Here is a 26,921-nt window from a genome sequence, read left to right as displayed (position 1 = left end):
GAACTGTGGTGTTGGAGAAGACTCTTGAGAGTCACTTGGACTGCAAGGAGATCCAACCAGTCCATCCTAAAGGAAATCAGTCCTTAATATTCATTGGAAAGACTGATGTTGAAGCTGAAACTTCAATACTTTGGCCACTTGATGCAAAGAGCTGACTCATTTGAAAAGACCCTGATGCTGGGAAAGATTGAGGGCAGGAGGAGAAGGGGACGACAGAGGATGAGATCATTGGATGGCATCACCAACTCAATGGACATGGGTTTGGTTGGACTCCTGGAGTTGGTGATGGACAGGGAGGCCTGGCGTGCTGTGGTTCATGGGGCTGCAAAGAGTCAGACACAACAGAGCGACTAAACTGAACTGATTTACATACACAAAGGAGAAGAGGGCAAAAGAGGATGAGATGGTTAGACAGCATCACATCCATGGACATGACTTGAGCAAACTCTGGGAGATAGTGAAGGACAGGGAAGCCTGTATGCTGCAGTCCATGGGGTCGCCAACAGTGCGACTCAACAACATTTGCGTACACAGGTAAAGTGAAAAAACAACCCTGTAGTATGTGTTGACTATTCCATCCTCCAGTATGTGTTTTTCTACTATTTCATTTTCTTAGCCTTTTTAGCCAGCAACACATTGCAAAACAAAGCTCACTAAGCTAAGCATGGGAGAAACTGTTTCTAACTCAAGTTCTATCCTTTACATTATAAGCCATACCCTTATGTTACAAACCACACCGCATTAGATATGCTGTTTAAAATCTCTGAGCAACATTTTCTTCATCCACTGAATTGGCTAACACTGTCTTTCCACATCATTCTCATAGGGTTGTTCTGGACATCAAAGAAGATGATTAGGAGGAGGAACTTTGGTTATAAAATGTGAAGCAAGAGTACGGAGGCATTATGCTTTGTTCAGACCAGTGGCTCCCAATCTATTCTTGAAAATTCTAATTCAATCAGCCTGGAGTGAGACCTGGCGTCCAGGATGCTTTCAAAAGTTCCCCAGGCAATGTGCAGCCAGAGTTGAGAACCTTTGGTGGTTCTTTGGGCGGAAGGGATGGCATTTGGAATCACTTGTGAAATATTCTCAAACTCCAGAAGGCTGTAGTTTATAGCAGGCTATGACTATAAATTCCACTCAGATTTATAACAAGAATAGATCCTCATCAGACCCACCTGCATCTTAATCCACCTAGTAAAGAGGTTGCCCAAAATAGTATGTCATCGGCAACACAGCTCCTATTTCATCAGGGGGTGAGACAGAAGAAATACTCAAGAAAAGCTACTTCTTCTCTGTGTATAGTACACATATGTTTACACATATAGTTATTTCCCCTCTGTGGATCAGTAAACCCAATCCTGGATTTAAAAACAGTTTTTTGTTTTTTTTTTTACATATCAGCCATAGGAAAAATACATGAATTATAAATCTAGCAAATTGTATAAAACAGTTACCTTTTCTGTTAGCTGTTCATCACATATATGGCCAGGAAGAAGGCAAAACATGTATAGGTCACACGGAGGTAGAGAACCATGAGCATTAGGTTGAACAAGAAAGAGAAAAAGAGACATTATTTTCAACCATCATTTATATTATCAACATTTTGATGGTTTATTTGTTCAAGATGATCTCATTATTAAACACATCTTTTTGGTTTCTTCTCTGAAAATGTGCAAAAGAGTTACAAACAGTATTAAAACAAAAGGCTTGGAGGTAGTCACCCACATCCCATTTTAATAGAGTTAGACAATCTCTGTCCACCAGCACAGTGATTACATATGGCATTGGGGGATTAGCAGGGTATAGTTGTTCTCCTTCCTGCCCCAAACCTTTCATTCCATTTAGCTTTTAAAGTATATTCCCAGCTGGCTTAATTCTCATCTCTCCAAAAACTCCTGTTGCAAGATGTTTATACCCAGCATGATTGCAATATCATTATTAATAAGCATCTTTTCTTGCTTTTTCCCCATGTTGATGTTAAAGTACCAAATACATATCCATCCATCAAAGTTGTTCTATGATGTCAAGTCTCTCACTGACCAAATCCTTCCCTTTTGAGTTTTCGCATGGAGAATCTACCAGGAGATGAAAGAACTGACAGCTAGGATGTTGGGGTTTCACTTTTCTCTTGGTACCTCCTGGAACATTAGCCAAGCTCACCCTTAGGGCAGTTTGAAGAATTGTGGCCTCCTAACTTCATTTCCAATATAAGGGAACTGTGATTACCTACTACAGGCACTTCCTGCAGGGAGTGCGGGATGGCTATGAGGCTTCTTTTGCAAGTGCCCCTCAGCATTTTCCAGATCAACTTTTGTTCAGCACACAGAATTGCCAAGAGAAGCAGAGAGGCAGATGTAACAACTCTATTAGATTAGTATCAAAGTGCGATTAAGAGTTAAATTATCACAACTGAAATGAGATTTTGGAGAGAGGGATTTTATACCAAAAGTGTTTGCACATTCTGAATTCAGATTTTTAGAATCTTTTTATTCACATCTATTTTCATCTATCCGAAATCTTTTCAAAGAAATGAGCAGTTCATGATTTAAAAAGCATTTTCAAAACAGATTGCTGATGTTAAAATCTAGAATACAGGAAAATATATTCACGTCCACTTGCTCATAACTTCACATGAAAAAGTAACTGAAGCAACTTGAAGTAACTTGCTTCATTACATCCACAGGGCACAGCAGATTCTCCCCTGAAGCTTCAAACAATCACATTTGTTTAAAGATCATCTTTCGCTCCAAAATCTAGAAAGAATCTGAAAAGGAGAATTCAAGCCTCTAGAGCGAAGTCCCTGCAGCCCCAGGCAGCTCCGTGCGTTTTCTTATCATACATACATGCACTGTCCTTGGAGAAGCCATTTTGCTGAGTGCTGTTGACATACTGCTTAAGCACTGGAATTGGAAGGTAATCGTTGAAACGGCCATGTAGGAATGTCCATGACACCCAGCTAGCACTTAGTGATCCCCCCACCCCGCCCCGTGTGTATTTCCCACTTTACTTGTGGTGGTGCTGAGCCCATCGCACGAGAGCTCTCAGTCACCACAGGGTGGTGGTGTGAGTTTCTGTGAGCATGAGGCTGTCACCTGAAGCCACAGCCTCCAGCTTGCATCCTCAGCACAGTGTTGACCCAGTCCCTCCATTTACCCACATAAGAGGATCGAACTGAGTTAGTGGTAATAGATGTTCATCACACACACAAAGCATGTACATGTAACATACACAACACACACATTACACGCGTGTATGTGTGTTACATGTGTGGACATATTTTACATGTACATATAACCCAGGACATCAGCAAGCTGGTCATTGGTTCTTCCAGAGCTCAACTTTGCTCATTTGACTTTGCATAGATGAGCCCTGTCTTCCCCAATGAACAGATGGAATCAGACTTTCAGAGGCCATTCTGAATAGTCTTTCTTATCAACCCAGTATACATCCACTAGGTGTTAGGAGAGCGGCTGATTTAAAGTGATATACAGTATGTGAGAATGATACGACCTTCCTCAATCCCACTGGGCTGCAACTTAAAATATGCTGTAAATTCAGCTTTCACTGTGTGTTGCTACAGCAGCCTCATCTCTTAACTACTGGGAAGAAATGAGTGAGACTGGCGCATAGGTGACTTTATTCTTTTTCTTGATCCTCCACACCTGGGGCAACCGGGTATACAGAAGGCACAAAGACCTGATTGGCAATGGAATCTGGAGGCAGATCACAGGGTAGTATCTTAAACTGGCTTTTTCCAGAGTAGTTGTGAAAATGTACTTAAAAGGTCTTAAGTATATTATACTTCTCCCTGGGCTACTACTGTTTTATTGAGAGTATCTGGGGTTGTTTATAAAGTAAACACAGTGGTTTTGCAAATTTGATATTGTCATTTCTGACTGCAGAGGGTTCTCAGGGAATAGAATCAAACGCACTGCTAGCGGTGCTGGCTGTGGAGCCCACATTTAATATGGTCCAATTGTTAGTGAGTTTAATGCAGTGGGAAGAAAGTCGATTTCTTTAAAGGCACTGTTTATGGATCTAACACATTAAAGTGCAATCATGTGTACTTTCTGGCCAGTTTGCACATTAAAACAAGCTGTGAAAGTCCATCATGAATGCCAACAGAAACAGGGAGATATTTGATGTTTTCTTTTTTCTGGGCTGAGAACTCCCTCCCGCCAACCCTTTCCTTCTTGTCAAACTGGATGGAATGGTTTTAAAATAGGGTCCTGAGTGAGCATTTCCACCAATGTCTTAATTTCAAAACCACAGTGAATATAAAAGTCAGGGATATCCCATACACTGACAAATAGAGTCATTAAAAATCCATGACTCCTCTGTTTCATTTAGGGGGAAAAGAACTGGTGAGTCAGTCCATGAATCTCTCTTCTGAATGCTGTGATGCCTGTATATGTGGTCCTGAGATTGCTCTTGCAAATGATACCACTCAGACCATCCACATCAATGGTTCTCACACCTGCCTGCACGTTAGAATCACTTGGGGAGATTTTAAAACTTATTGCTGTCTAGATTCCCCTCCCTCGTGCAGAGTGCAGCACGGTTCCAACTATTATTTTAAGTATCCTTGGTGACTGAGGGGAGAGGACAGGAGTTCACACAATGTCACCAAAGCTACTGATGAATTAAGAGCCAGGTTCTTTACCGTGATAAGTTTGTTTGTTATCTTTAGTCACATTGAATGGTTGTTCGACTGAATTCATCTAATGCTTAGATACCTGGAAGATAAAGCCAACATCATTCAATGAACGATCAATTCTAAGCCTACCTTTGAAGCTAGTAATGGCTTGGTGTCCTCTATTTCAATAACAATGTCCCGGCGGGGTGGGGTAGACAAAAAGGAGGCTGCAAGACAGACAATTTCATAATCTCAGATACTTAACAAAAATATAGTGGTAAGCTTTCTATTTCAAGTTTAACAGCCACACAGTGGATGGTAGAGTTTGCTCCTGGATGAGACTTACTAAATGGAGAAGACCACACCGGACTGTAGAAAAATAACCCAACAATTCATCACTTTTCCCAAAATATGATTGGTTTGAGACATTTTAAGGAGATTATCTGGCCTGTTTTTTTTTTTTCCTTTCACCTTAGTTAGCCCAATGCCTGTAGATAGGGAATGCTCAAAAAAAGCATTTTATCAACACATGTCTTTAGAGGATACAGGAGTGATATTGGGGCCCTGGGGGGCTACAGAAAAGGAGCCTCCTTTTCATGGGATCTGTTCTAAGACACAGAAAAGCAAAGCAGGGTGAATAGGCACATTTCACGGCTGAAGTTGCAGCGGCCTCTTTCAGCCCCAGTTCTTACAGTATGCTGCTGCTACTAAGTCACTTCAGTCATGTCTAACTCTGTGCGACCCCACAGACGGCAGCCCACCAGGCTCCCCCGTCCCTGGGATTTTCTAGGCAAGAACACTGGAGTGGGTTGTCCTTTCCTTCTCCAATGCATGAAAGTGAAAAGTGAAAGTGAAGTCGCTCAGTCGTGTCCGACTCTTAGCGACCCCATGGACTTCAGCCTACCAGGCTCCTCCATCCACGGGATTTTCCAGGCAAGATTACTGGAGTGGAGTGCCATTGCCTTCTCCCTCTTACAGTATATGTAGAGGGAAAAGGCACCCATCCTGACTTTAAATAATTCCCAGAATATGTGTGGCTCTAGAGTCCGGGGTTAGAGCGAGGCTCATGAGTAGCCTCCCAGGGCTCACCAGATTTGGTTCAGCTGAATGGGGTGCCAAAGCTTCAGCTTGGGGCAGGATGGAGTGAGAAGTACAGATGTGCTTTATGAATGAAGACATCAGGCAGACAGACATTCATCAGAAAGCCAGAACCCAGACAGAACAAACTCTGCCAAGGCAAAAGAACTTTTTATTTGACCCAGCAATTGATGCATAGGACATACAGGAGGGAAAACACATTCTTTAAGCACCTGCCATGTGCTGGGCAGTGGGCTAAACTCTTTACATACATGATCTCATTTAACCCCTCAAAAATCTTGTAGAATAAGTGCATATGTGGCATTATACCCATTATAGAGATTAAAAACAAACAGACTGAGGCTCAGAGAAAGCAAGTCTGCTTCAGGTTGATCAATCAATCACAAGTGCAAGTAAGTAACCTAGGTCTCTCTGACGTTAATGCTTGTGTTTTAACTGTCATACCAGAGTACACAGCAAAGCATGCCCTTTGTAAATGTCAAAGAAACGATCAGGGGAACACTGGGGAAGCAGAGGAGACTGACACTGAGAATCTATGATGCACCAGTTGCTATGCTGTTGCTAGGTGGTTGAGTATCCATGTGGCACACCCAGATCTATCAGCAGTCTCTATGCTTCCAAGATAGCTTCCCCCAACTCCTAACAATTGCAGCAGCACAGAAGGGTGAGTGGGCAGGCATGCTGGAAAACCGCACGGGGGATCCTTTCTATATCATCAGTTCTCCACGTCACAGTCTTCATGTCAACAACACCTTGGGGATGGGAGGTGTGTGCCTCCCCCACCAGACCAACCGAGCATATCCCTGCACTCTTACCTCAACTTGGTTTAAACAAAGTATCAGGTGGATCTAAAATAACAGCTTCTGGTCTTGGGAACACTGTGTTCCCCATTCACCCATTCCCACACACCTTAATGTGTTCCCCATTTCCTCTTCAGTGACTCTCTGAAGCCTTGAGTTAACTCCATAGAATTATGAACCAGGAGGCCTCTGTCTGCCCCTGACCTACTGACATACATAGGTCCACTCAGATTCTGAGGCCAGAGAAAATGTGCATTTATACCTTCCTAATGATTTCACATATTTGTGTCAAAGAGTGTTCCCTCATGAAAGCAGTAGAAAACACACCAGGGAAACACTTTCTCTCCATTATATAATCCCAGATCAAAGAACGCCTGCAGTTACGTGAATCCTTGTTATAAAAATGTTGCTGTTTAGGCACCATCTATTCAGCACAAAATGCATTTCACGGGAAATGTGTGGATAAACACATGTAGGGTTTGGCTCAAGTGTGACTGTGGATTTTTTTCTCTCTTCTCTGAATCAGGGATTCAGGATGCTCAGACCCACAATGCAGATAAGTTTCAGAGGCTCTGTAAAATCAATACCAAACCTTATGGAAGATTACACAGAACCAGTTAGCAGCACAGCTGCTCAAACAGAAGACATCTGTTTCAGTTTTGAGGCCATCAGCGATCAGCTGAATGGGTGTCAGTTCTCCACTGGGTCTAATCTCACAAGCCTAGGGATCTTGCTCATGGGTGGGATCCAGTCCCCAGCCCCTAACACAGTCTCTGGCACATGGTAAACTAAAAAACAAGTAATTCTTGAATAAACAAGTGCAAAATGCTATCCATATAGTTATTCTTTCATACAGAACCCTAGGATAATACTATAGCCTGCTCTAACACTTACACATTAATTACGTGACCTAAAGCCAGGAATTAAACTCAGCAGGTATTATTTTTTCCTCCAAGGGTAACAATGAAATCATATGTTTCAAATCACATCATAAGGATGTTGTGATGCATTAATGAGGTGGAACAATAGATAGAAAGCAATTTAAAAATTCCCTGCTCCTTCAGTGCTCACAGAGGGGCCCCTGTATCTCCCATCAAAATATTTATCATGGCAAACGGCAACCACCCATTGTCCCGTTTGATTTTTCTGCTGGACAACACAAAAAAGAAATGTTTTTTCCCAGGAGCAGGATATTTCAGAAGGTAGCAGTTTGAGCACTGGGCCCCTCCAAACAAGGCCAGGATTCAAGGGGCGCTCTGCCACTTACTAACTGCATCACCTTGGGAAGGTTACATAGCGTGCTGTCAATCAAACTGTTCCCTCATCTGCAGAACCTGGAGAATAAGTACTTGCACCTTGAGAAGTTGGTGAAGATGAAATCAGCTCAACATGAAAAGATCCAAGATGTTATTTAGAGACTTGGATTTCCCTTTTTTAAAAATTGGAGGATAATTGCTTTACAGTGTTGTGTTAGTTTCTGCTGTACAACGTGACTCAGCTGTAAGTATACATATATGCCCTCCCTCTTGAGCCTCCCTCCCACCTCCCCATCCCCCCCTTCTAGGTCATCGCTGAGCTCTAAGCTGAGCTTCCTGTGCTAAACAGCAGCTTCACATTATCTGTTTTACACATGGTTGTGTAATTATGTCAATGCTACTTTCTCAGTCATCTCTTGCATTTACCTTTTAGCTGTGGCACGATGTCCTCCTTTCCTGCATAAGGGTCACAGCGAAAGCGGTCCAGGCGATCAATGGTGCACTGGCCCACAACGGGCTTGCGCCCGAACTGCCGGTGGTCGATGACCTTGATCACCAGTGGAGGCATGTACAGTTCCTCCTTGGGCAAGAACTGGGGAGGGAGGTGGGTCACAGAGGTAGGTGTCACTTCTCTCTACAAGTCCTGACAAGGGCAGCTTTGCCAATTAACCCCCACCAAAGGGACCATCTCAGGCTCTCTCTGCCCATTTGGCATAGGCTCAGGGCCCCACAGTGAGCAGCTAGCAGCCTAGAGACGAAGGGCCTGAGCTCTGAACCAGATGCCTGGGGTCAAATCCCCGCTCTGCCACTGATAGCTGCATGGCATGATCTTAGGGAACCTTTCTGTGTCCCAGGTATCTCAATAACAGTCGGGTTGCTGAACTAATGAACGAGAAGTGCCTAAAAGTGTACCTTAGTCCCTGGCTCTGCTCTGTTAACAGGGTGTGAAGTCAGCACTTTGTTAGAATTAGTTAAAATCTAGAAATGATTGAGATAAAACTGAACCTTCACAGGAAGTAACTGTAGCTTGGGAGTCTTTCAGCCCTGGAAGTTCAATGCCAAAATAGGATGCTCTTTTCTCATTGTCTCCTGGTTCCTCTATGTACAATCTGGTGACCTTGGTGACACTGTCTGATTGAGGAATCATGGGCTGGTCTCAGGTCTGCCTGGTGTGTGGTTCAGATTATTTCCACCTCTGTCCTTGCACAGGAATAGAAGTTGGGGTCAACTGAGAGGCTTTCCTCACTTCTGCTGACCAAGGCTAGATCCCAGACTAGAGCTTGGGAGTCAGGGGAGGGAGCTGGCGAGAAGACAAGGATGGGCAGAGTGGCCCCGGGATCACTCTGAGATTCTGGCTTGGAGCCTCCAGGGGGTGCTCACTGGTAGCATCCCAAGGGGAAAGCATGGGCTTTGAAGCTGGAGGGACCTTAAGTCTGAACTCTGGCCACCCACTTGCTAGCTGTGTCTCTTTGTGTAAATCACTTAACCTTTCAGTTTTCTCCAAAGCACACTTGAGAGGGACGAAAATGCCTGCCCTGCAAGCTTGAAGACCGATGCAGGGAGTGTGAACGCAGCCAGCACTGGGCTCTATGTAGCTGCTGCTGTAGTCTTGACAGAGTCTCTGAGCACAGCAGGCCGCACCTGGCACTGGTTATGGAACTTGCAGAGGGCATTTTTCCCTCCAAGCCTTGGTTTCCTTATCCGTAAGAGGAGGAGTTAAGCCACATGACCCTAGAGTTCAAGAGCCGTGTGTTGGAGGCCCCAAGGTCAGAAAAATGACTGGGGTGGGAAAAGGAATGGGAAGGTTCTGGAACTTCCACCCCATCAAAACTGAGGAAATGCCTTTGTATCTGTTTTTATAGTAGAGTATTAAAAGAAAGGTTTTTCCATTTTAAAAAGTTAAGGATTTAACTGCTTTAAAGATAGAAAAATGGAGTAGCCTCTTCTTGCTCCAGAGTATTATGGGGTCTGCAGTCGAGGACTGTGAACCAGATCTAAGGCTGCCAAACTTCTAATAACCAGAGGGGAACATCTATGGAGCAAAAGTGGGCACCATCCCTAGGGGCGCCTGGAGGCGGGGCAAGCGCCATCACCTCATTACTCTGCAGCTCCCTCTGCAGCTCCCTTTCCCAGCCAGCCAGTCACTATGGGGGATTCTGGTTCACACACCTACAGGGGCATGCCTGGGGGTTAATATTCTGTTCCTGGAGGACTAAGAGCTTGTCATAGAGAGCTGACTAGATGGAAGTTTTCTGGAGAAATACCTTAGGATTGCTCATAGATACTTGTGCGTCACTGGGGCTCTTTGAAGTTTTAAGGAACTATCGCTACAGTGTGAGAAGATAAGGGAGGATAGCCACTGACAAGCAGACTAAGGCAGGGTTTTTCTATTTGTTGTCGGACTTTAGAACTATATTAATATATAATGTATGGATTTGTATATATTCATTTTTCAAGTACAAGTCAGCAATTCAATACACATGGACTAATATGGAGTCTTGATACAGTACCACTCTCATGAAGAGAACAGAACTTGGGAAGTTGGGTGTCTTCTTCAGGTTTTTGATCACCACTGACTCGACCCTTTCCCCTCCACACTCCACAATGAGACTGGGGGAGGTGACAGAAGCCATCTGGTAATTCTTCATATTTCTTAAGCCCCAAGCTAGAATCTAAGAGAACAATATAAAGAGAAGGGAAGAAAACCCAGCATATTAAAAATATTCAAAAGGAAACACTCTTTCTTAATAACTGGTAAATTCTTTAAGATGGACTTGTAACCGATTTGCCTCAAATCTCTGAGAATGTTATCCTAGAAAGCCTGGAGGTCAGACAGAGAAAGTGTCTTTGCCCATTTTCTTCCCTTATCTGAGCGGATAAACAGCAGAGCAGATAAGAGCACAGGGATCAAATCCTGGCTGCACCACAGCTCTAACTCTGGCAAGTTAGTAACCCCTCTGGCTCAGCTACAAAAGTTGCTGAGAGTATTCCCCATCATAGGGTTATTCTGGGGATCAAGTGTAAAATTCTTACCACAGAGTCTGACCTGCAGGCATTTATTCAAAAATAAGAGCTGTAGTTTAAAGTCATCTGTCTCAGTCTTATTAGCAAGACAGCCCGAGGATGGAAACCTCCAAGTAACAGCTTGTTGACTGGACAAACAGGGAGCCCTCACTAGTAGGCAGGATGCCGTCCATCAAGTTCCCTCCACCTGTATCTGCTCGGACTGCCCGACACGTCACCATTTCCCATTCTTCCCACCCCTCCCCTCCACCTCCCCCCTCAGGTCCCCTTTTCTCAGCACACACAGACATGCTGCTCTGAGTCCATCTCCTCTCTCCCAGTTCTCCAGTTGACCCGGGAAACTTAGAAATCCACTGGCTCCCAGTAAATGGGAATTCTAAATTCCCTCAGCAATATTGGGATTGACTTGTTTTTATTGCTTTGATGAGTATTCTATTTTCCATGAATATTTCTGTTTTGTGGACAAATTCTAAAGGAAGTTGGAGATAGCAAGAAAAGACACAGCAAGGTTCCATGTCTATACAAAAGATTCCAGTTGGGTGGCCACATCCATTTGATCTGACCAATGAAACAGGGCAAGCAGCATACCTCAATACCAGTGAGCTGAACCACAGGCCTGATGCCCTGGGGGACCATGTACAGATTTGGTGCCCTTTGCGAGGGAAGAATGGGAAGGTTGGAGCCATCCTGTGAAACAAACACGGCAAAGTCAATGCCTCCCTTTGGTTCAAGTAAACAGTGCCTGGAGTTGTTAACAAGTGTTTTAATTGGCTACTCTGAAAAAAATGTATGAGTGAGAACTCAGTAAGTACCTTGTGCCTCAGAATCAACTCTGCAGTTACAAGGACATCCCCACAGGTTTTGTCTCCATTCATCACTGGGTACCAGAGAAGTTTGGGAGTGATGTCCATTTCTGAGTCTAGTTTCACCAGAGGAGAGCACATGCTTCGTCCTAAAAATTCATCTTTGCCCTAGAGAAACAAGCAATCCTGAAATTCTCTGACAAACAACCTTATAGAGCTCCATCATTCCCTAAATCATCTTAGAAATGCTAAATTACCTACCACTTGGTCATTGTCAAAAAGTTCGATGATAACCTTGGGTGGGTTCTGTAGGATGGTTTGGGGTTCCCCATAAATTTCAATTTCATCGAATATAATCGTTTGGTCCCATGTCGGGTTCAGAGTTGAGTGGATGATCTCGGTGGTTTTACTTCGATGAAGGAAGGAGACATGAGCATATGGATCTAAAACAGAAAAAGAGAGTAACAGTGGGCCATGGCTGAGGTCTGAAGCCATAAAACTCCTGGAAGAAAACACAGGGGTAGGCTCCTTGACATTGACTTGGCCTGGTTTTTTAATCTGACACAACAAAAGCAACAGAATCAAAAATAAACAAATGGAACTACCTCAAACTAAAAAGGTTTCAGTGCAGCAAGGTGAATCACCAACAAAATGAAAGGCAAACTATAAATGAATGAAGAAAAAATATCCATCTATATAGGTAGATACATACATACAATAACATATAATTCAGCCTTAAAAAAGAAGGAAATTTTGCCATTTGTGACACCATGCATGAACCTGGAGGGCTTAAGTGAAATAAGCCAGACACAGAAAGACAAATACTACAGGGTATCATTTATATGTGAAACAAACAAAAAAATCTTAACTCAGAGAAACAGAGAGGAAAATGGTGGTCCCTGCGGTGGCTGAGGGCAGGGGAAATGATGTGAATTAAAGAGTATAAACTTCACCTGCAAGAGGAATAAGGTCTGAGGATCCAGTGGATAACATGATGACTACAGTTAATACTTTTCGTATAACTGAAATCTGCTAAGAAAGTACAACTTAAGTGTTTGCACCAACTCACAAAATGTAAATTTGAGAGACGATGAATATGTTCACTCAATTGTGGGAATCTTTTCACAAGGTGTACATATGTCAAATCATCATGTTGTTCACTTTAAACTTTGTCAACTATGCCTCAGTACTGCTGAAAACAGCTAAGAAAAAAAAAGTAACCCACTTCTCTATGCTTAATAATTTCACTAAACCTTTTTACAACTGCTTGGGAGCTGACCTCTGTGAGAAATACCCTGCTGTCTAACTTGAAGCTTTTGCACAAGCTGACAGGATGCCTGGCTTTTAGCATTGCAGCATCTCATGAATGGGATTCCTTGCTTTTACCCTGATGGTATATCTTCTGTATCAAACTGCAAGGCATGTGCTTTAGTCAAGAAATTAACTTTGACTTGCAATGATTGGGTGCCCCCTGGTGGTGAATATTCAAAAATGTCTTCAAAAACCATTCTGGAGCGGTATTAGAGATAACCTTAAATCTGCCTTAATTTGTCAGAGAAGGAAACCATTCACAAATGTTGGTTAATATTAGTGCTCGGAACACACCTCACAACTGATGTGAGCATGCCAGAGTGTCAGGCAACTGGTCCTAGAGCTGGTTCCATAAGGGACGCTCTGCTGGCCCGCAGGTCCTAAAGTGGAATGCTCCTCCTATAGCTCAGGGAAATTAAAAGATGCTTGCTCCTTGGAAGAAAAGCTATGAAAAACCTAGACAGAGTATTAAAAAGCAGAGACATCCCTTTGCCTACAAAAGTCCCTATAGTCAAAACTATGGTTTATCAAGTAGTCATGTACAGATATCAGAGCTGGACCATAAAAGAAGGCTGAGCACTAAAGAATTGATGCTTTCTAATTGTGGTGCCGGAGAAGACTCTTAAGAGTCCCTTGGACAGCAAGGAAATCAAAGCAGCCAATCCTAAAGGAAATTAACCCTGAATATTCATTGGAAGGACTGATGTTGAAGGTGAAGCCATCTGATGTGAAGAGCCGACTCATGGGAAAAGACCCTGATGCTGGGAAAAATTGAGGACAGGAGGAGAAGGGGGGACACAGGATGAGATGGTTGGGTGGCATCATCAACACACTGCACATGAGTTTGAGCAAACTCCGGCATATAGTGAAGGAGAGGGAAGCCGGGTGTGCTGCTGTCCATGAGGTCACAAAATGTGGGACAGGACTGAGCAACTCAACAACAACAACACTAGCCCAGGGAGACCAGGAACTGGTTACATCAGCAACAGCACACAAATTCCCAAGCAGCAGGCGCCCAGAACCTTCCTCTGAGAACCAGTCCAAAGGCAGCAAAACTAGGGTGTCAGTGTGAGGGGTGATGAAGTCTCATGGTTTGTTGGTGCTGGAAATTTGAGGAGCAGGCAGCAGAGGAGGTCAAGATGGACTCCAAAGTAGGGAAATGGGTGAACTGGTGGTAATCATTTTGTCAACTTAGAGAGTTACAAAAAATATTTATATTTACATAAATGTGCTGACTTGCCAATCAACCCAAGAGTTCTGGGGTAAAAAGAGTATAAGTATAAACAAGAGAGCAGAAACTACTTTCCTTCTTGGTGATTTTCATCACTTAATCCCTTAATGATTATTAGTATTAAAAGACCATATATCTTCTTCGTCACTCAGCAACTGTGCTCGACAGACTCAGCCATTGTCTAATGACTGAGCCCTTGACTTCATGCGTATCAAACTACTTACTCTCAATAAGGAAAAGCTTTCTGTTGTTGTGCAAAATAACTCAAAGCATCCACTTGAGGAAAAGTAGAATCAAGCTAGCCTGCTGTGTAATAACATGTGAGACGGAGTTTTTTCTTCTTTTACCTGAAAAGCTATCCTTGTCTAGAGCCATGAGGTTTCTGGCTTGATAGATGTAGCAGCGCAGGTGGTAAACGTAGACTCCTAAAAAGAACAGGATGCAGGTTACTTGCAAGAAACGGAACACCGTAAACTGCTATTTTTCTATTGGACATAACGTATGTTTCAGATAAATGGGTTACCCAAATCCATTTCCTCACAATTTATATTGTATATACAGAAGGTATACAACGGTGACGATGTGTCTTCCAAGTGTTTCCTGCAAAATGAAGCATTGTAAAAATGCCACAGGAAGTTCATTGCAAGTGTATCAGTCAGGAGAGCATACTCCTGGTATAAACTTCCTGGATTTAGGGTACTGCTTGTCATTGCCGACCTTTAAAATGACACCGGGTCTCTAGGAGTTACTGAAATAGGGCTTTCTATACCATTTCAGCACCAGATCTAAGAAACAGTTATCTGTTAAGTTTTTCTTTGGTATTTCAAAGACTTTATACTTCTCATTATTATTTTAATACATAAACAACCCTCCCCACCACACTGCTACCCCATCCTGCCCCTGCAAACACACATAATTTGAGAAGCGGTAGAGTACTGTGATTCACTACACAAATTCTGGGCTTCTCTGGTGGCTCAGACAGTAAAGAATCTGCTTGCAATACAGGAGACCCAGGTTCAATCCGTGGGTCGGAAAGATTCCTTGGAGAAGGAAAGGGCTACCCACTCCAGTATTCTTGCCTGGAGAATTCCATGGACAGAGGAACCTGGGCGGCTACAGTCCATGGGATTCCAAAGCGTCAGACCAAACTGAGCGACTAACACTTTCAGAGTATTGTGATTCACTATGCAAATGCTAGGAACCAGGATACTTCAGTTCAAATTTTATCTCTAGTGCCTACAAGCTACAAAATCTTGGTCAAATAATTTAATCTTTCTGTACTTGATTTCTTCCTGTGAAACTGGGAACGATAATGGTACCTCCCTTCTAGGGTTGTTATAAAAATTAAATGAGATAATATATGCACAGTACCTGGCACATACTAAGACTAATGTAAGTATTTGCTATTATTATTATAGAGTAGGTCTGCTTCATTCCAAAATTCCTGAAGGGTATCACTAAAACCAACCTTAACTTTCTGAACTTTTTCAGTAATTAAAATAATCTTTGGAGGGCTCTTGATAGAATGAGTAAATATCAGACAGGTTATGTTAAGATTAAATATCTGACCATACATTACCCCAAATATAGTTATTAAAACTGCATTTTAAAAAGTCACATTCATGATATGATGAAAATGCAAGTCACATTTACATAAAAGGATTTTTTAAAAATCACATTTGGTGAGTCATAGTTATCTTGAGATAAAAGTCACAGAAGTGAAATTCACAAATACACGTTTAAAACTTACTGTCAAAATTACAGGAAACAATGGGAGTGTTTGCTCCAAATACAGTGGTGGCGCTGTGCTTCTGCTTTTCTGTGCTCTTTTCCTCTCCATCGTCGGTAGTGTCTGCGCCCTAAAATAAGAGGCAGGAAAACCAATCAGTAATGCCTAAAAATGAAGAGGTAAGAATTAGAAACAAATGGAATGGTCAGTTTTAAGAGCTTTTCTTAATTCAATCATTCCATTTTTAAAAATGAATGACGCTCAGCATAGTGACAGAGTGGGAAGCTAGAGCCAGCCTTTCTATCTCAAGTCTAGGCTTACCAAACCCCTACCCCTTGAGGGTGGAGGGGTGGGGGAAAGAAAAGTGAAAGTTACTCAGTCTGATTCTTTACGACCCCATGGACTATACAGTCCATGGACTTTTCCAGGCCAGAATACTGGAGGGATCGAACCCAGGTCTCCCACATTACAGGTGGATTCTTTATCATCTGAGCCACCAAGGGAAGCTCTGGGAGGTGGGGGGAGGAAAGCATAAAGGATACACAAGAGTATTAGGAGGAAGAACAGAGAAAGGTTAGTGTGTAGAAATATAAAAATAGGTTGTGTCCAAACACAAATTTCCAAAAATGGTCCCTGACCACCTCACTGATTTAAATCAACCACCACCATTTTCTTAATTCATTCCTTCTGCCATTCTGCTTTTTTCCTCCCTGCCTTTCTATTGTGCTTGCATGTGAATCGTTCTCTGACTTTGCGAGCCAATCTTCTGTTTTCCTTCCCCTCACACCTGTATATTTAACTTTCTTGGCTTGCTGAACAGTTGTAGTTTCCAGAGTATGATCCAAAGAATCTAAGCTTGGAATGTTAACAGATGTCACCCACAGCAAAGGCTTTTGAACACTTGAAGAAACAGTTAGGTGAACCAATATTAAACGGGCTTCTTAGAACCTTCCACGTGTCAATGGTCTATTTATTCCACATTGCTGAACACCTATGATGTGTGGCTTTCTACCAAATTAGGTGCAATCTTTCAGTAGTGGAGTCGGTGGCCTTATGTCCAACACGCATGTGTCTTCCCTCTGTGAATATAATTTGAATTTTGGCTATTTATTACTTACAAGGGCCCCTTCAAGTTTAAAGATGGCAGCTGCACCATGTGTTTCTGAAGGAGCCATTTTTCTCCTCCAGCGTCTGCGGCGAAACGTATCTGAACTACGCTGTTTCCAGTGAAATTTCCAGCCAATTAGAGAAGCGTATTCCCAGCCCTCCCGGTCTTCAAATTCTGCCATGGCCTAAAACAGAGGTAAAACATTTAACAATAATCATCACCATAACAATGTTCCTTATATTGATAAAGCAGTTTACCTGATCAATCAACAAATACGTACCAAAAGTCTACTCTGGGCCAAAGCACCGTGCTAGAATCCAGGGTACAACAGAGAACAAAATAGACAGTCTCAGGACTTCCCTGGTGGTCCAGTGGTTAAGAATCTGCCTTGAAATGCAGAGGATGTGGGTTCAATCCCTGGTTGGGGAACTAGGATCCCACATGCCACAGAGCAACTGAGCCTGTGTGCCCTTGTGTGCCACAACAAAAGATCCTGCATGACTCAACTAAGAATCGACACAGCCAGATAAATAAATAAAATACTAAAAAAATAACAGACAGGTTCTCTGCCCTTGCAGAGGTGATGGACTCTGGGGATGCAGAGAGAACAGCAGCAACTGAAGTGAAATGAGATTTTGCCAAGGTGATGGCTATACCATCAGGAGGAGCCCCTTATTTAGAGTTGGTAGCAGGGATGGGGTGGGGCATGAGGTCAGGGGCAAATCAAATGGATTCTTTTGCAAATTGCTTTCTATTTTCTCACTTCACTAGCTCATAAGCACACTGCTATTGTGATATAGTTTGGAAAACATTATTATCTCCACTTTACATATGGAGGGAAGAAATGATGCCACCCTCCCCAGGGCTTAAGTGTTTAAGATAAAAAGTTCTATAGCTAATAAGTAAATCAGGGTATACTACTTCTAGAATAACTACTATAATGACTAAGGTAGCTTTTATCGTAAAATCTATTTCTATTTAATTATCTCAGTTTTCAATGTTTTCTTCAATTGTTCAGCAAATATAAGTGCCTACCATGCAGCACTGGGTTAAGAGCTGAGGAAGCAGTGAAGAAAGAGACAGGGTCCTTGCCCTCCTGTAGCTGACATTTCAGTGGTAGAAACTTTACATAAATATCTTAAAAGTATGACTAGATTTAGTAGATGTAAAATAATACTGAATAATATTTATGATTTCTGAAATAAGAGCTTCACGTAGGTTATTAATGTAGGGGCTATTTTTTTCAACTTTGAATAAACAGAAAATCCAGGTCAAGGAAGATCTTGTAATTAACCCTCTAGCAGTCACTAGTGGCATCGAAATATTTCATGAAGCCAGGAGTGAGGCAGGTTGGGGAGCGTGATCAAAGTCTCTCGACAATACTCTTTGTAGAACTGGACCACGCTTCCGGTCTTCTGACGTGTCGCTCAGTGATCTTTCCACCTCTCCTTGGCACTCTCATGTGGAAGAACGGAGTCAAAGTGCCTCTAGAAACTTCTCACCCCATCAGGATAGGGCTGATTGCAAAACAAATATTCATTCATCAGCTCATTCATTCTATTCCATTATTAATTAGGAACAAGGTCCTAAGCTAGCAGAAAAGATATGATAAGAGGATGAGAATGGTTCCATCTTTGAAAGCATAGAAGAACTGAGAAGCTCACTGGCTAATTAAAAATCACTTCATCACATCTACTGTAAGCTGGGCAGTTTGTGGAATAGAAAGAATTCCTATTTAGAATGAGCTTAGCCTGAGTTCACTCTATCACTTACTAGACATATGGTGGTGGTTTAGTTGCTAAGTTGTGTCTGACTCCTGTGAACCCATGGACTATAGACTGCCAGGCTCCTTTGTCCATGGGATTTCCCAGGCAAGAATACTGGAGTGGGTTGTCATTTCCTTCTCCACAGGATCTTTCCTGACCTAGGAATCGAACCTGGGTCTCCTGCATTGCAGGCAGATTCTTTACCAACTGAGCTACGTGGGTAGCCTGAAGCAAATCCATTTAACCTCTGTGAGGACTGTCTGTACAATGAGAATGAAACGCAGATTTTGTGGGTTGGAGATGATATATATTCAGTACTTACCATCATAGAAGGAACACAAAACATACCATTTACTATTGTTATTAGGATTATTGTTCCACTCAATTTATTATTATTCCATTTAAGCTTATAATACTCTAAGTAGATGCATGATATTATACCCATTTTGCAGATGAGAAAGGAGACGAAGCCCAGATTTGAATCCTTAGATGTCTTGTTCAAAGTCTTGAGCTACTTCCACTACTACAATATGCTACCAAAATAATTTCTGCTTCTATCAGTGCCTCTTGAGTGGTTCTCATTATTTAGCCTGTTTCAGAATCACCTGGAAGACTTAGTTGTTGAAACATAGAATGCTGGGCTTACCCCCAGAGTTCCTCATTCAGTAGGTCAGAGGTCGGGGCACACTTTTAGAACCCTTGAGCAGGGTCTCAGGTAAATGGTTTCTGTAGAAACAGCTGGATTAACTGTGATTCTCAGTGATCTAGAAGAAAGAGCCACCTGCTCCCTCCCACTGCTCCTCTTACCCTTGCGGTACTCGAAGTGGATTGTGTTAAATCTTTCTTGCGTTTTCGGACCAGCCTTCGGCGTCTATGAGTATGATACATTTTTTCTGCTGCAACCCAGGATTTGGGCTTATTATCAGGAGGAATGGTAATTCCATATTCCCAGCCTGGAATAGAGTTGGTGAATGGTTATCCAAAAGAGATGCACTTGCCAGATTGCCAAATAAAGTTCAGCAATAAAGTTAAATAAAGTTCCAGGAAATACTCAGTCACTCTCTGTCCCCCTCCCAACATTCTCCACTGTCCTGACTGAATGCCATTGCTCCTTTCACTCTTGTGCAATCAGCCAAACAGAATAAAGCCCTGTTCCCCTGGATTCTTCCTCAAGAAGCTTCCTTTGTGGCCATGGGGTTCACCTCCATGTTTATACTTTCCAACATTCATGGAAATTGAATGTATGTAAGAATAAAGTGGGGCTTCCCAGGTGGCTCAGTAGTAAAGAACCCACCTGCCAATGCAAAGAGACAGAGGAGACGCAGGTTCGACCCCTGGGTTGGGAAGATCCCTGGAGGAGGGCATGGCAACCCACTCCAGTATTCTTGCCTGGAGACTCCCAAGTCTGTCCCAAGGACAGAGGAGCCTGGTGGGCTATAGTCCATGGGGTTGGCAAAGAGTCAGACACGACTGAGCATGCCCTCACACAAGAATAAAGCCAACTATGAGAGGCATTTGGGAACAGTGATAGAGGGCATGGCCTGCGTAGTAACAGACTGGGTTCAAATCCCAGCATCTCCTCATGTGGACTGTTTACTTTAAAAGTTTCTTGCAAGTTGGTAAATCTGCTGGGGACCAAATGTCCCCAGCATAAAGGTAAAATATACCTTTTTCAAAAGAATTAATCAAAATAATGCAAGCAAAGCACGAGGACCATGATCAGCACACAGTTTGCACTCTAACAATGTTAACTAGTATTAGAAGGGCTGGTGTGTGCATCCAGATCAAGAAACTTATAATCTATTTGAAATCTTCCTTATTAATGGTAGTTCTTTCTGCATACTAGTTCTTCAGAAGAAATTTAAAAGTCAAAGTTTCTATTTGGACAATTCTAAATGTTTTAGTTCCATTTAATGTTAGATTTCTAGCCATAGGAAAGGATAAGCATCATTACCAGAAGCTATGTCAATAATCTGCCTTACTGCTGAATAGGATGACTTTTAAGGCATTCTGCAGTTCTTCTTTCGGAGGTAGGGGGCTCCTGAGTTAGTGTGATGTTCCCAGGGAGGGTATGGCATGGTTAGAACAGAGAAACTCGAAACTCCAATCCCCTCCCAAATTCTCACTGGATCCCTGGCATCTTGAAGTCCAGCTACCCGCGAGCCTGTCACCTTGTATCTTGAGAGCCTACCACCCTGCCCTTGTCCAAGCACCTGCTTGTCTTCCAAACACCTGACCCGCCTCCTGTCTTAGACCAGAAGACGGGAAACTCTTCCCTCCAAAGGAAACTTGACTTTAATCAAGGCATTGCTGGAGAGCCCCTGGTCAGGTAATAGGTCTGAAACGTTACCTCTCTCATCCACTGCACGATTAATGTCATAGACCCATGCATCATCCTCCCATTCCCAGCCTGGAGGGCAAGTGAGCTCGCTTGGTGATGCTGCTTTATCGCCGTTCTTTACAAAAAACAAACAAACAAAAACAACAAAGAGAAAGAAGCCACAGTGTTAAATAAGAGGCAAATGTGAGATAGGATTCCTCACACTTAACTATAGATTCACATACTAATTTGATACCTTCATAGGCAATCTTTTCAGAAAAATTCCTAATCTATACACAATTGCCAAACAGTAACTCGTTGTTAAAAGAATACTTTCTGTTTCTACTATTAAGGGATATGTTATGCTAAACCACGGGAAACTGTTTTTTGTAAGTTAAAAATGGTCAAAGATCAGCAATTTCATATGGTTCAACTTAGTATTATGAAATGATGCAACTCTTACGAGGGGTTATATTGCAGAGAACCCATCAGAGATGGACAGAGCATGAAAAATAGGTGTTTTCAAATAGGCGGTAATGCTACAGGAAGCTGTAGATGCGAATCATGTAAGACTGAGCAAAGTTTATGTGAAAATATTGACAAGTTCTGTATTAAAACTGATAGAAGTATGAAAAAGAAGTACATAGTAAAAGAAATAAAGGAGATAAACAGAAAAATAGTTTCACTTTAAGAGTGTGAATATTGATCAACAGGAGACCATCTGTTCATGTACTGACACAGATGTGGGATGGTGTGTGTCTACAAAAAAAAGTCCTCTCTTCTGTTGCTGGAAATATAAATTTGTACAGCCTCTTTGAAAGTGATTTGCCAATATTTGTCAAAATTTTATATGCACTGAAACCTTGACCAAGCTAGGGACCTCTCCTACAGGCAAACTTTCCTAAGTGAATAAGAATGTATGTAGAAGGATGTTCATTGTCACATTACTTATAAAAAACAAAGACTGTAAAAAAAAAACACAAAACAACCTAAATGTCAAAAAGAGGATCAGTTAAATTATAGAGGGGTGCATATAATCAAACACTCTGCAGAAATGTTTTAAAAAACTCAAGATGAAAAAAAAAAAAAACTCAAGATGTCCAAGACACATTATAATGAAAATACAAGTGAAAAATACAAGTTGTGGAACTGTGCCTTTGACACCATTCTATTCAGGGGGGTAAAAAAAGAAGTTATTGTATAGGAACAGAAAACTGCTATCTTTGGTTCAATGGTTATCTCAAAGTGGGGGGTATGGATCAAGGAAAATAATTACTTTTCATTTCCTTTTATGCTGTTTGACTATTCCAAAGACACGAGAATTCAATTTATGATTTTAAAAGCTAGTTACATAATACAGTAAAAAAAAAAAAAAAAAAAAAACCCTGCACAACCCAGACTTTGAAAGTGACAGTCGCTCAGTCATCAACTCTTTGGACGCCACTGACTCCATGGAATTTTCCAGGCCAGAATGCTGGAGTGGGTAGACTTTCCCTTCTCCAGGGGATCTTCCCAAACCAGGGATCGAACCCAGGTCTCCGTGTCCCAGTACCTAGTTAAAATAGGCTCCATGTATTCTCTATAGGAAATAGTTACGGATGTGCTCTGGAGGCTTAAGTTATAAAGGAAAGACTGTTCAGAACGTGAAATGGGGCAGAAGAGCCGGGGAGCCCCGCCTTGTGCTTGGTGACGGTTTCTCGGAGCTAACACAGGAGAGGCGCTCTCACCGCATCCGTGTAGGTGTCCTCCGCCGGCTTCCACTCGCCCCCGGGGTAGCGACTCTCGTTCTGGTACACTTCATCTGTGAACTCTGTGTGACCCGCATCCGCCTCGGTCAGCAAGCTGTGTGGGAAGAGGCTCGTGTTACCAAAGGAGAAACCTTTACCAAAGGTGGTCGCTGACCACCCCGGCTATTTCCAATGGCCGGAAAACATCTACACCCCTGGGGTGGCCCCCTGTTCCTTCCTTGCCCTTACTCTATTGGGTTCCCCACTCCAAACTCCTTTTAGTACTAATAGCTTTTGACATTCCTTTGAAGAAGGGCGGCTGGAACAAGGAGACCTAAATTACAGAGAACGTCTCAAATTAGCAGCGTTGCTTCTGCTCAGTAATTAGGGTGGGACTGGGAAAACTGCCATTGTGGGCAGCTCCTTCTAGGGACCTGGCTTCTGTTTCTGGGTCAGGTCAGGGCCCTTCAGCTTTTTCTCAGCCTGACTCTTGGCTAACAGTTCAAAAGAACAGAGAGTCATCTTCCCTCTTTCCTCCTATTTTAAAAATGGAATGGAGACGGTCTCATGGGCCAAGTGTGGAAACCTTTCTCTCGGGGTTTGCTTGGTCTAGGTAACACAAACTGAAGGGAGGGGTTTACATTTTCTGGATAGTTCCTTGGTAGGAATGGCAGCCAAACCAGGTCATTTTAGACTCTATGGTCTATTTGGCCAGTTGAGAAATCTATATTGCCTCCCTGTCATGCCAACTTTCCTCCTCGATTTGGAACAACCCACAGAGGAAAGTACAGAGGTTCCAACTTTGGCTTAAGTTTTCTGCCAGGTATCTGCTCAACTGGGGTTTCTTTTTTCCTTTTACTGTCTCTACATCTTTGCCCTGCTGTATCCTCCCCTAGAATCAAGTGCTGGAGGGAAATCAGAAAACAAAAAGTTCCCACCCTTGGTATAAGCTGGGCTTCTCCATCGCTTCTCTGACTGCTGCTTCTGGGGTCCCATCCAGCTCTGACAGGCTCTGACCTTCAGCTTTTCCAGTTCCCCTGACCTTTTCCAGTCCTCACTAACCTTCCTTCCTTCCTTCTAATTCAAATCCCATTTCCTTTCTTCTCACCAGCAACCCCAATTCTACCCCAAAAAAGGCCATCTTAGGTTAAAAGTGAAAGTCCCTCAGTCGTGTCTGACTCTTTGCGACACCATGGACTATATATACAGTTCATGGAATTCTCCAGGCCAGAATACTGGAGTGGGTAGCCTTTCCCTCCTCCAAGAGATCTTCCCAACCCAGGGTTCAAACCCAGGTCTCCCATAATCCAGGCAGACTCTTTACCAGCGGAGCCACAAGGGAAGACCGTCAAAGGTTAAAAGTAATTGTATGCAAATACTTAACAGACCAGACCCAGCACACTTCTTTCCCCTCCTTCCCTAATCCTGTGTGCTTATAGGAAGCAAATGTGGACAAAAACAACGAACTCTAGCTTGAGGTCTTCAACTCCAACTTCACAAGCTTGTTTCCTCCAAAAGTAAGTACGCTGTCCTGAGGTGGAAAAAAGAGGGTGTTCTGGCTCCAAAGCTTTTGGCAACACTCAGAAACCACCCTTTGGTTTCCTCCAGACTCCAGGGGACACATACTTGCCCCCTCTACTGTTTCTTTTGAATAATAGCCTTTGAGATGTAACGCATAGACCATCCAACTCATCCATTTAAAGAGGGCCATCTGTTTTCTGCAGACCTTCCAGCATATTGGTTTAGAACTGCTTTTGGCACCCAGGCTAGACTTGGCTTCCAGCCCTGTCTATACCACTCAGCCACAGGCTGTATGCCTTTGGACAAGTGACTTGGTCTCTCCATGTCTGTTTCATCTTTAAAATGGAGATAACACTGTTTTTTTGTTGGGAACTTTTTGTTGGGAGATCATTCTTTGTGTGTCTTGCATTTCTAAACATAGGCTCCATAACTTTTGTTACAAACTATCTTTTCAAGGATGTTTATATGAGGAACAAAGTCAAAAGACACAGTGTTTCTCTCCAGAGCAAAGGGCCAGCCTGCTTACTACACATTATAAATGATTTGGGTGCCCTAAGCTCAGGATTCCTGTTGCACAATCCTCTTCATGTTCAAGTGTCACCTGGCCCTTTTTTGTTGCCCTCTAGGAATTGGGGCTCGGAGAATGAAAGCCAATACTGATACTCTGGTACTGCTCTTTGCAGTGGGTCCTTTGTCTCTGGCTTTGGGAGTCTAAAGTCTCCTGCCAACATCCACAAAATTGTGGCAGGTGACTTGCTAGCTTGCAAGGAAGATAAAAAAATCTCAAGCTCTTCATGATTTTTGACACTACCTATCTTGTAAGATTGCAATCCAGATTTTTTAAAAATGACACATTGCTCGACACATTTGCATGTAATACATTCTCAGCTATATTGGTACCAAGTGCTTTTTAATATTTTTTTGTTTTATTATGAGACATTGATGACATCATTCAAGCTTCTATGCATTTCTGTGGACTTACTTCTGCTCAGCGAGTGTTATATAAATTTGATCAAGAATGATGATGGAGAAGATTCATTTATCAGTTTCTCAGGAAAGACCCCATTACCATCCTTTTTTCTCAGAAAATAGAAAACTTACCTTCTTTCAGGATCAACTATCCAGTCTCCTTCCCATTCCCAGCCTTTTGGAGGCAAAAAGAATTCCCTCTTGAGTTTTATTTTTCCTGTGACATCGGAAAATTTATGACGACCCACTAATCCGGAAGTGCCCCATTTTCCAAACATGAGAGCTTGATTTTCATACTATTAAAAAGAAATTGGAGAAACATAATCAGGGAGCAAGAAATAAAGCCAACATACAAATTTTTAGGTCCATCTAGGACTTAGGCTAAACAATGAGAAGTGAAAAAGCTTTATATTCAGAAGGTATGGACCTAAATTGGACTATTACTGATTTTGCAACCTTGGGTAAATCATTCATCTTTCTAAGACTCAGTGTTCTCATCTGTAAACTGAGGATAACACTCCCTTTCTCATAGGATTATTCTGAAGTTCAGGTGTACAAATGATTGTAAGAGTGCTTAATAAACATTGATATATCATGCTAGTTGTTTCCACCATTATTTTGAATGGCTCCAAATAGTTCTCTGAACCTAATCTTTTAGATACCTACAAAAATCCTCAATTTATGAACATGTAGTCTTCTAAAGTTTGTTTATAAGTCGGCTGCCTAAAACATGGGGCACATTTCCCCACAGAAACAATATTAGAATTAATGGTATATATTTCTAGGCAGCACAAAGGACCCATCTGAAACATGAAGGTCCTTTAGTACCCAGCCTCTATGTGGTCACAAAGTTCTGAGCCCTCATTGCTTCTTGAGTATGGTGAGTAGGCCAAGACCTTTCTGGAAGCAGGTTTTGTGGCAATGGCAGATCCAGGTTTATAGGGCATTCCTTTCTAAGTCAGGATTTATACATCTACAGTCTGGTCGGTTTTGCACTATGCAAACCATAAAGAGGGCTGAGATTTGCCAGTGGTGAGAGTCTCTGTGTCCGAGCCGACATCTCCATTTGTTGCTGATGAGCTCACTGAGAACATGATTTACATAAGTAGCTGGGGACTTTTTGGCTAAAGAAGGATGGAAGACATTTGAGTAGGGGCCTGATGAGGGACCTGGTTCGATTCCTGGGTCGGGAAGATCCTCTGGAGAAGGGATAGGCTACCCACTCCAGTATTGTTGGGCTTCCCTTGTGCCTCAGCTGGTAAAGAATCTGCCTGCAATGAAGGAGACCTGGGTTCGATCTCTGGGTTGGGAATATACCCTGGAGAAGGGAAAGGCTACCCACTCCAGTATCCTGGCCTGAAGAATTCCATGGACTGCATAGTCCATGGGGTCGCAAAGAGCTGGACGTGATTGTGCGACTTTCACTTTCATTTTCAGGAGCCTACTATGTGCCAGGTAAAGACAAGCAAAACTAAAAGATGGCCATGGGTTTTCTTGCCCAGCAAGAAGATCAGAGCTATAATCCTGAACGAGCAGTCAGGTATAGATAGTAGAAACACAATTACAATTTAGCTAGAATGAAGATAGTCTTCTCCTCAATTATTTGAGCATGAAGGCCC

General features: G+C 42.6%; 1 protein-coding gene across 4 annotated transcripts in view; it reads right to left on the bottom strand.

Moving 5' to 3' along the window:
• The window catches only part of MYOF (myoferlin), a 179,773-nt gene that overhangs the window by 31,484 nt on the left and 121,368 nt on the right, over nt 1-26,921 (bottom strand). For 2 of the 4 annotated variants that reach the window (XM_010842189.1, XM_010842190.1), the window contains 15 exons: nt 25,435-25,598; nt 22,813-22,927; nt 21,116-21,221; nt 19,573-19,718; nt 17,010-17,183; nt 15,913-16,021; nt 14,510-14,587; nt 11,882-12,063; nt 11,630-11,788; nt 11,406-11,504; nt 10,304-10,465; nt 8,220-8,385; nt 4,790-4,866; nt 2,847-2,903; nt 1,458-1,469 (listed from right to left, as the gene is read on the bottom strand). In XM_010842189.1, the coding sequence (XP_010840491.1) occupies nt 1,458-1,469; nt 2,847-2,903; nt 4,790-4,866; nt 8,220-8,385; nt 10,304-10,465; nt 11,406-11,504; nt 11,630-11,788; nt 11,882-12,063; nt 14,510-14,587; nt 15,913-16,021; nt 17,010-17,183; nt 19,573-19,718; nt 21,116-21,221; nt 22,813-22,927; nt 25,435-25,598 (1,806 nt within the window). The remainder of the gene's footprint in view (nt 1-1,457; nt 1,470-2,846; nt 2,904-4,789; nt 4,867-8,219; nt 8,386-10,303; nt 10,466-11,405; nt 11,505-11,629; nt 11,789-11,881; nt 12,064-14,509; nt 14,588-15,912; nt 16,022-17,009; nt 17,184-19,572; nt 19,719-21,115; nt 21,222-22,812; nt 22,928-25,434; nt 25,599-26,921) is intronic. The other 2 variants (XM_010842191.1, XM_010842193.1) reach the window with 1 other exon arrangement.

Source organism: Bison bison, unplaced genomic scaffold (assembly GCF_000754665.1).
Source record: "Bison bison bison isolate TAMUID 2011002044 unplaced genomic scaffold, Bison_UMD1.0 scf7180017864172, whole genome shotgun sequence".
NCBI classification, from domain to species: Eukaryota; Metazoa; Chordata; class Mammalia; order Artiodactyla; family Bovidae; genus Bison; species Bison bison.
Note: the sequence above shows the minus strand (reverse complement) of the source record. Positions and strands in the feature narration are given on the sequence as shown.